Source organism: Aphelocoma coerulescens, chromosome 1 (genome assembly GCF_041296385.1).
Source record: "Aphelocoma coerulescens isolate FSJ_1873_10779 chromosome 1, UR_Acoe_1.0, whole genome shotgun sequence".
Classification (NCBI taxonomy): domain Eukaryota; kingdom Metazoa; phylum Chordata; class Aves; order Passeriformes; family Corvidae; genus Aphelocoma; species Aphelocoma coerulescens.
Genome location: NC_091013.1, coordinates 33,774,041 through 33,782,331, shown reverse-complemented (window position 1 = coordinate 33,782,331; position 8,291 = coordinate 33,774,041). Strand labels below are relative to the sequence as shown.

Genomic DNA, 8,291 nt, shown 5'->3' with positions numbered 1-8,291 from the left:
CCCTAGGGCCCAGGCCTGCGGTAGTAATTGAAGAGCACTGGCCCTAAAATGGAGCCCTGCCAAACTCCACTAGTGACAGGTCACCAGCCTGATGTAACCCCACTTACGATAATCCTTTGTGTCTGACCCATGAGCCAGTTGCTCACCCACTGCATCTGTTATCCAGCTGAATGATGCACAGGCACAGCAACAAAACTGATGGGCCTGTAGTTACCAGGGCCATTCCTTTTGCCCTTCTTGAAAATCAGGACAACACTGATGGATGCCAGTGCTTTCAAAAGCATTTTCACAGAGGACCTTGCTAACTAGTCTGAAGTCTGCTCTCCTCATATCCAGAGGCAAAGTTTTGCTGGCACTTTTCCTCCTGCTGGCAGAGAATTTAAACTGGATTGCTCTGGGATTGCTGTGGCCAAGATAGCCACCAATCAGCACTTCACTTATGACACCCTCTCAATTACTAAACTAAAAAATCAAGGAGGGCACCTTTCCTAGTCAGCTCCCTTAATATCTGTATGAAGAAGTTATCATCCGTGTGTTTTAGGAATCTTCTGGACCTGTTTGTACAGCTGTGTGGTATTCCCAGTTAACATCTGGCAAATTGAAGTCCCCCATAAGGACAAGGGTGGTTGATTTAGAGGTGTCCCTTAGTTTCTTAAAGAATAATTCATCACTGTAGCCATCGTGGCTGGGTGGCGTATATTAGACTCCCATCAGGACACCTGATTATTTATCTGATTATTTGTTTGTCCCTTAATCCTTAAATTTCAATGCAGTTTTTATCCCTCTCTGGATTATGTCAATAGGACTACTTTCTTACATTTTCAGTGTGCCAGGTAAGACAAGAGTAAAGTATTTCCCATCCTGGTGCAATAGCTCTTGTCAGCCAGTCAGAATAGACACAACGTGATATGCATGACAAAACTTCCAGTCCCCTCAAAGTTTATAATATGTAGGCACTTGGGAAGGTTTTTCAAAGGAAACTACTTTTGGTTTTGAAAGGTCATATTTTAAAGTTTCTGTAAGTAAATTGAGGAAATTGGGTATTTCTATATTTTTATATAAATTTTGAGGCATTTCAGAAATTTTGTACAGTATTTTACTTCAAGTGTCTACTATATCTTGATCCAAGAGAGGTCTGCAGTAAATGACAGGCTAACCAGTTAGGTCATGGTTACAGTTTCAACTTTGAAAATGAACCTTGGAGAATCAAATTCCCTGTTTTATTACAATGCTTCTTACATAATAACAACTAAATGTTGTGTATTTTGCCTAAATGCCAGCAAATGGCCTCAGTTCTGTTAGCATTTCATTGACATTCAGTCTGTGGCTTCACGTTGGTCAAAGCCAATAGTAGTCCTATCTGCCAAGTCTTGCTCCTACATTCCTAATTCCTTAGCTGCCAGGGAACAGGAGTCTAAGTATTGTGAGAAACTTGACTTTTGGTTAATTTGAATTTCAAACTACTAATATACATCCCAAACAAACTTATGCTGAAAGATGATTATTTGCCCCAGAGCAGTTTCTCCCTTGAGCGATCAGTCAACATTTGCCTCCGGACTCCTGTCATTGCCTGCCATTAGCAAGTTCACACTTTATTCCCCAGCATCCTTATTCCTTCATGTGTAGTGGCATCACTTTACTGTTCCCAGCCTCTGTTCCTTCCCTGGTAACAGAAGATGCAGAGAAGGTAGAGTTAGTGATATCTTCTTTGCACTGGTCTGTACTTACAAGGCCAGCAATGGACAGAAACTGATGCACAGGAAGGTCCACCTGAGTATGAGTTTCTTTACTGGGTGGATGACCTTGCACTGGAAGAGATTGTGCAGAGGGGTTGTGGAGTCCCCCTCACTGGAGATATCCAGGAAGCATCTGGACAGAGTCACAGTATTATTAGGGTTGGAAGACTTTGGAGATCACCCAGTTCAACATCTCTGCCAAAGCAGGGTCACCTAGAGCAGGTCACACAGGAACACAGCAAGGTGGGTTCTCAGTGTGTCCAGAGAGAGAAACGCGATCCTGTGCCACGTGCTCTGGGATAACCCTGCTTGAGCAGGGAGGCTGGACCAGACGCCCCACTGAGGTCCCTTCCAACCTTACCCACTCCGTGATTCTGTTTGCCTCCAAGATACTGGTTATTAACCTTTCTCGTCTGAAACATTTAAAAGCTACTTCTTTTTAAAATCAACAGTATAGTTTGCAAACGGCCTCTCAATTACTTCAACATCCCAATTTTGTTTTCTTAATCTCTGCATCCCGGCTGTAAGGATGCTCTGATCCCCGTTATCACCGGCCCGGCTCCGCCCGCGGCCCCGCGGCCCCGCGCCGCTCCCCGCCCCGCTGCGGGACAGGATGTCCCGCCTCCCGCCGCTCTCCCGATTGGCAGAGAGCTCCGCTGGCGTACGGGGGGCCGAGCTTTCCCCGTCTCCAGTAGCGGAGGAGCGAGGGAGGGATCGGAGAGCGGCTCCGCCGGCGGAGGGGTGGGGGGTGGGCGGGCGAGGGAAGGAGGGGCGAGGATTACCCGGGGCCGAGCGGGCGGCGGTGGAGCGAGAGCAGAAGCCGCCGTCGTCGCCGCCGCGGCTGCCCGGTGAGTGCGAGAGCCTCGACAGCCCCGTCGGGCTCGGGGGGAGCGCGGAGCAGGGGCGGGAGCGCCCCCGCCCCGTGGAGCGCTGGTGGGCGGGCAGGCGGCGGGGGGAGCGCGGCCTCCGCTCCGCATCTCGGGAGCCCCGCGGGAAGGGGAGGCAGCGCAGGGGCGGCCCCCGCGCTGTGTGCGGCGACCCCTGCCCGGGAGGGGCTCTTCCTCGGGCCTCTCGCCCCGGTGCCCGCGCCCCCCGTCTGTCCCCGGGCTGGCCCCTGGGTGAGAGCCGCGGCTGGCGGCCGTCAGGGGCGGTGACAGCGGGACGTGAGCGCGGGGGTGGGATGCTGCCGGGAGAGGGGGAGCCCCCGGCCTCGGCCGCCGCCGGGAGGAGGGGGTGCGGGTGACCCTGATAATCGCTTTATGTTGGCCTGCGGCTTGCGTAATCTGCGATCAATTATTTATTTCATGCACCACTTACGGGGCTGAGGGGCAGCGTTAAGGCCTTTGGTGTGGCTCAGTGCAGCAGAAGGGAAGCTTCCTTCCCACGGGTGTGATAGGGAAGGGATGTGGAGGCTTTTTTCTAGGTTCGGATAGTATTCCTAATGCGTGTTTGTCTCCCCGTGCATATGCAGGGATTGGAACGAGGGAGGTCCTTCATGATACATTTTTAAAGATCAAGTGGAAGCCGTCCTAATCTGAACAAAAATAACCTTGTGTGGTTTACTTCATGTGCTAGATTGTCTTTTTTTTTTTTTTTTTTTTTCTTCCGCTCTTTCTATAGCAGGTTGGGCTGCTCAGCCAGCCTGGAGAGAAGGCTGAAGAAGGAAACATGTCTTCTGATTCTTTTTGTCTGTCTGCTCAAGCAAGGTTTGACTCCAAATGGTTGAAGACAGACTTGCAGGTAAGGAGTTTGATGGTCATGTTGCACTGTGACCTTTCAGGTGCTGATCAAGGATGCTTTTAGTCCAAAAGGCTGATAAGTAGAAGATTGCAACTCTTGAGATAGTGTATAGGTTTTCCCAAGTATGCTGATTTATAACTGGTTTTGAAGAAACGCTAGCTTGTTTTGAGCTGCAAATAGATCTGCATTTTCAGTCCAGTTCCTTCTGCTTTGAAACAAGCTGGGCTACATATGTATGTTATCTTTGCAGAGTGTCAAAGCCCCTAGCAGAGTATGTGGCATTTCTGCTAGAACTATACATTCCTATTTAGGCTAAATGTCTTGCCTGCATATGAGCTAGCAGCTTTAATGCACAGGAGAACTGACGCAAAAGGTAATGGAAATGTAATTTATATTTTTGAAGAATTCAGGTTAGATTTACTGTAGTTGTTGGTATCATGGATAGAGGCTTTCCTTAAATTTTGTCCTTTTTGAAGGGAGTCAATTTTTTGTCGAAGGTGCAAGGTTGAAATGGAAGTGGTCTTTGTTGAAATATGCCAGTGTTTGGTGAAAGTTTTCTTTTGTCATAGAAGATGATTTCTTCATTTAGCAAAGTTGCATGATACAGGGAGGAGGAGGATACTGACGTGTTTTCCCCGTTCAGGTTTTATGATTAAGTGGAAAATATAGAGAAATAGAGTAGTTTGGGTCAGTTATATTTGTTTTAGATGAAATGAGTAACTAAATTAAGTCCTTGTCGCTTCGTCTTCCTTTCCCCAGATGTTGCATATAGATCTCTTACTTTGAATAACCTTTCCAAGTTTCAACTCAAAACTGAAATACTTGTTGGGATGGGCCAGCCAGTGTTATTCTTTTCTTACTGTTAACAGTAGTGCTACTGAAAAATTCTTAAAAATTCTGTCTTTGTGACTTTATCCCAGATTACATGCTGATAGTCTGCATGGTTGAGTTGAGCTGCTCTTATGGTTAGACAAGGATTTTTCCCTGTGCAGTTGTGATTTGGAAGCAGCCTTTCTCCAGTATTTTACATCAAACAAGATAAATTGGAATCAGAAGTGACAGACATAGCCTAAGAGGTTACATTATTTAGTGGGTCTTGAATGTAAATGCTATGAAATGACAGGGCTTGCTCTTGATTTGGCTAGATTAATTCTATTTTCATCTTTTATTCCTACCAAAGTAAAAGTTTCAATCTAAAGTCAGATGTTTTCTCTAATGTAGTAAATAAAGATACTATACAACATTTTGGAGATAAGCATATTAAGAAATATGGAAATATATTTTTGTTTTCAGAAGGGTGGCTTTTAGATTATAAGTATATTGCTTCAATGATTGTTGAATACAGGAAAATGTATCTGAAAAAGTGGCTACCTTTGTTTGTAACAGCTGCTGACTATGCATTGCCTTTTTTTTCTTCTGTATTACAAGGGGTAAAAAATGTGACTGTTCATGTGATTTCTCAGATTTTTCCTTTTTTTGTAGTGCCTTTTTTCTACATCCCTTTTTTTTCTATTTATTAGACTTTTGGTGGAGGATTTCAGTTGTCATCCCAAGTTTTAAGGGTTATTTTCAGTTTTGTGTATAAATGCAATGAAATATTTGTGGTTTATGAGTCTGTAGTTTAGTTAATATGCTACAAAAATTCCTTTTAATAATAAAAAAATCTTCATTTGCAGCATATTTCTATGAATAAGTGCTCGTACTTATACGAGTTCTTTATAAGTAATAACAAGTTAGACTCTAATTGCCAGGGTACTCATTTTTTTTTCTTCCAGTCAAGCTGTAGTCAAAATAATGAGATAAATGAAATAAGAACAGTAATCATTTGTGATCTGCTGGATGCAAACATCACTTCTCTGGAATCTGAAGACAAGCCAGACCTCCTGGGTATAATATAATTTTCTTATTAGGTTATCTGTTTTTGCTATTACACAGGTCCTCATCATAGAACTCTTAATTGGATGTGTGTGTTCAGTATTTTGAAAAATGAGCATATGAATCTTGAGTAGCATCTTTTAATGTATTAAATGGCAGATGTCTTCTGTAAAGGAGAGGGGTTTTGGGCTCTGGAGAAGTTTTCTACTACATGAATGATTATTTTAGCTACTGGTTGACTAGCATGACCTAGCTGCGTGTGGTTATTTTTTTAATAGGTATAAATCCTGTGTCTTAATCCTTTAAGTTCTGTGTGTACTGAATATATAGATTTCCTACCGTGCATGTTTTTACTGGCTCAGCTGTAGCCCTATTGGTGTTCAAGAGACTGTCAGCAGGAATTTGAAAAGGTGAGCATGAGAGGTTTGAAGAAGACACACTAAATTAATGTAAATGGATCAAGATGACTACAAATTGTTTTGAATTGGACCCTGGAACTCTTCACTTCACAGCTACATTTTAAACTTCTCAGTGTACAGCAGTCCCAAGAATGAGTAGGTGACAGTCCTAGGAGAAACAAAATTATTCTGGGGAACTCTTACCTTGGAGACATACAGAGACTGATTAGTTTTTAAAATAAATTCTTCTGCTGCAAAATTTGGGGTGTATAGCTAGAATTGGAAGTAAAATGGTTTCATTTGATGGCCTAGTAGTCTCCAAAGTACTTTTTTTAACTTTTTTCCTTTGTCACTGTTGTCAGAGAGTTTACCCTTTAGACTTGATAACTGGCAGTTATTGTAGATTAAGCCAATGAAATCTCTCTGAAAATTATTGTATTCTTTTTTGTGATGTTGCATGAATAATGTGATACACAATATTCTAGCACTATTTGCATTAATAAGTCTGTTACATTGTGGTATTAATGTAATAAGAAAAGAAGGACACGTGGATTGTAGCACGGATCGTGTTTAATCACCTGTATGCGTCACTGTTGCAGCTGGTGTCCGGGCCAAATTTAAATGTTCTTACTCAGTTTTGGGATGTTACTGCTGTGAGACAAAGGCAGTGTGATGTAGCTTGTTATTACTGTTCTTAAGTGAATATCAAAGGCACAAGTCCTTTTGTAGTAGCAGTGAGCCTCTGGCCTGTAGGATTAACTGATGTGGTGTGAAATGTTAATGGAACTGTATCTTCATGGTGTTTTTTGCTTATATTAATTTTTCTGAAACTGAACAATGCTATTTTAGGAAGCCGAAGTGCTCTACAAAGATCCAAGTGCATCCTATAACTGCTCCATGTCTTTTTACTAACTTTGTAATTACTTGTGGCTACTTTGTAATTACTATGGCTACTAGTGTAATTTTGAGGTGCTCAGAAACATTTATTTTACTGAAAAAATCTAAATTTCCTGGTGGAGCAAAATAAGATACACTGCATGTTGCCTGAAAAAACAAACTGTTACAGCAGCTGAAAAATTCAGGGCAGTTCAGGTGAATATGAAAACATCAGTATACAATATTGACATCTGTCAATAGGATGTGTATAACATCACCATTAATAAAATAGTCCTATGAAGTTATAAAATAGGCAGAGTTTAGTGCAGGACACTTTTTCATGTGTCATGTTTAACATAGTCACTCAAAAAGTAAGTCTATCATTTCAATTTCTAATTTATTTATTTAGTTTTGAATTAATACATTGAAAACACCTACCTGTTGATGACTATTACTAGTAGAAACCATCACATTTATAACAAAAGCTGTGTGTAATGGGAGATTGTGTTTTAATGACTGTTCCTAAGGAAGACATTCTTTATTATAAAAAGGGAAGATTAAATTTGTTTACTTAAACCTAGCTACCCAGTTTGCAGAATCAAACTGTGCTTAAAATAATTCTGATTAAATAGATGTACTGTACAACTAAATTAGAATCTTATACAGAGACCTTTAATTAGTGATGGATGAACAACTAAAAACTAGAATTGCTGTGAGCTAATGGGATGCATGTGTGTGTTCAAATGGAGTTTAATTAGGCTGCTTATTCTGGATCCTGTGGAGAACTGTTGTGCTTAATAGCAGGAGTTAGCAGGAAAAACTTTCATTTTCCTGTAGTGGGGAGAAAAACTTTAGGCAACAGTCAAGGTGGAAGAGCTGTCTGCAAGAGGAATATGGGGCATTTCCATCAGTTTTCATTGAGTTCATGGTTGGCAGACTATTTCTATTATTATCTTTTTCCAGACATAAAAATGAGTTTTTAGAAATGAAGTAGCCACCTTTAAGAGTTGCATTGGTGTGAAACCTTGTTACCCTTCCTTCAAAGTTACATTCATCATTTTGATTTTCTTGAAAATCCCACTCTTTCTAACAGTGTCTTTACTTGTGATAAGATTATGTAAAGAAATGATGTCTTGGCTATTAAAAGCAAGAAGTTGGTGAAAGTTGCCTTCTCTATTTTGTTACTTTCCTATTAACCTTCTTCTTTGTTTTGGTTTTCTGATCAAAAAAGTGAAGGGCTTATTTGGAAGTTCTTACAACAAACTGCAAATGAGGACTCCTTTATACTTAAAGGAAGTGAACTTCACAGTAGCAATTTTTAAAAATTACTTAAAAAATGAAGTAGGGCTGTCTCTCCAAAATAAGTGATTTCCAGATGGAGGAACAAACACTATATGTGGTGTGATAGGTTAGAGAAATGAGGTTTAACACATGGGTACAAATATTTGGGCTCGGACAGACCTGTTCTTCAGATGCATGAAGATAGTTTCTAGATTTGAGTGAATTGCATTATTTTTCTTTGTGTGTGACTATTAACTGTTAACTTTTCCAGCAAGTGGAAGACCAGTAGCACACTGCTACTATGGGGGCGTTTCTAGTTTAACCCCAAATCGAAGTAACATGGGACTGCTGAACTTTTCTGACTTAGCTCTTTGAGGTTTTGAGC

The 8,291-nt window shown here is 41.6% G+C and overlaps 1 protein-coding gene across 3 annotated transcripts in view; it reads left to right on the top strand.

The window, feature by feature from the left end:
* The first annotated feature begins 2,503 nt into the window (after positions 1 to 2,503).
* Positions 2,504 to 8,291, top strand: part of HERC2 (HECT and RLD domain containing E3 ubiquitin protein ligase 2) — a 114,862-nt gene continuing 109,074 nt past the window's right edge. For 2 of the 3 annotated variants that reach the window (XM_069006311.1, XM_069006295.1), the window contains exons 1-2: positions 2,504 to 2,584; positions 3,357 to 3,476. In XM_069006311.1, the coding sequence (XP_068862412.1) occupies positions 3,405 to 3,476 (72 nt within the window). In that variant the 5' untranslated portion in view covers positions 2,504 to 2,584; positions 3,357 to 3,404. The remainder of the gene's footprint in view (positions 2,585 to 3,356; positions 3,477 to 8,291) is intronic. The other variant, XM_069006302.1, reaches the window with a different exon arrangement.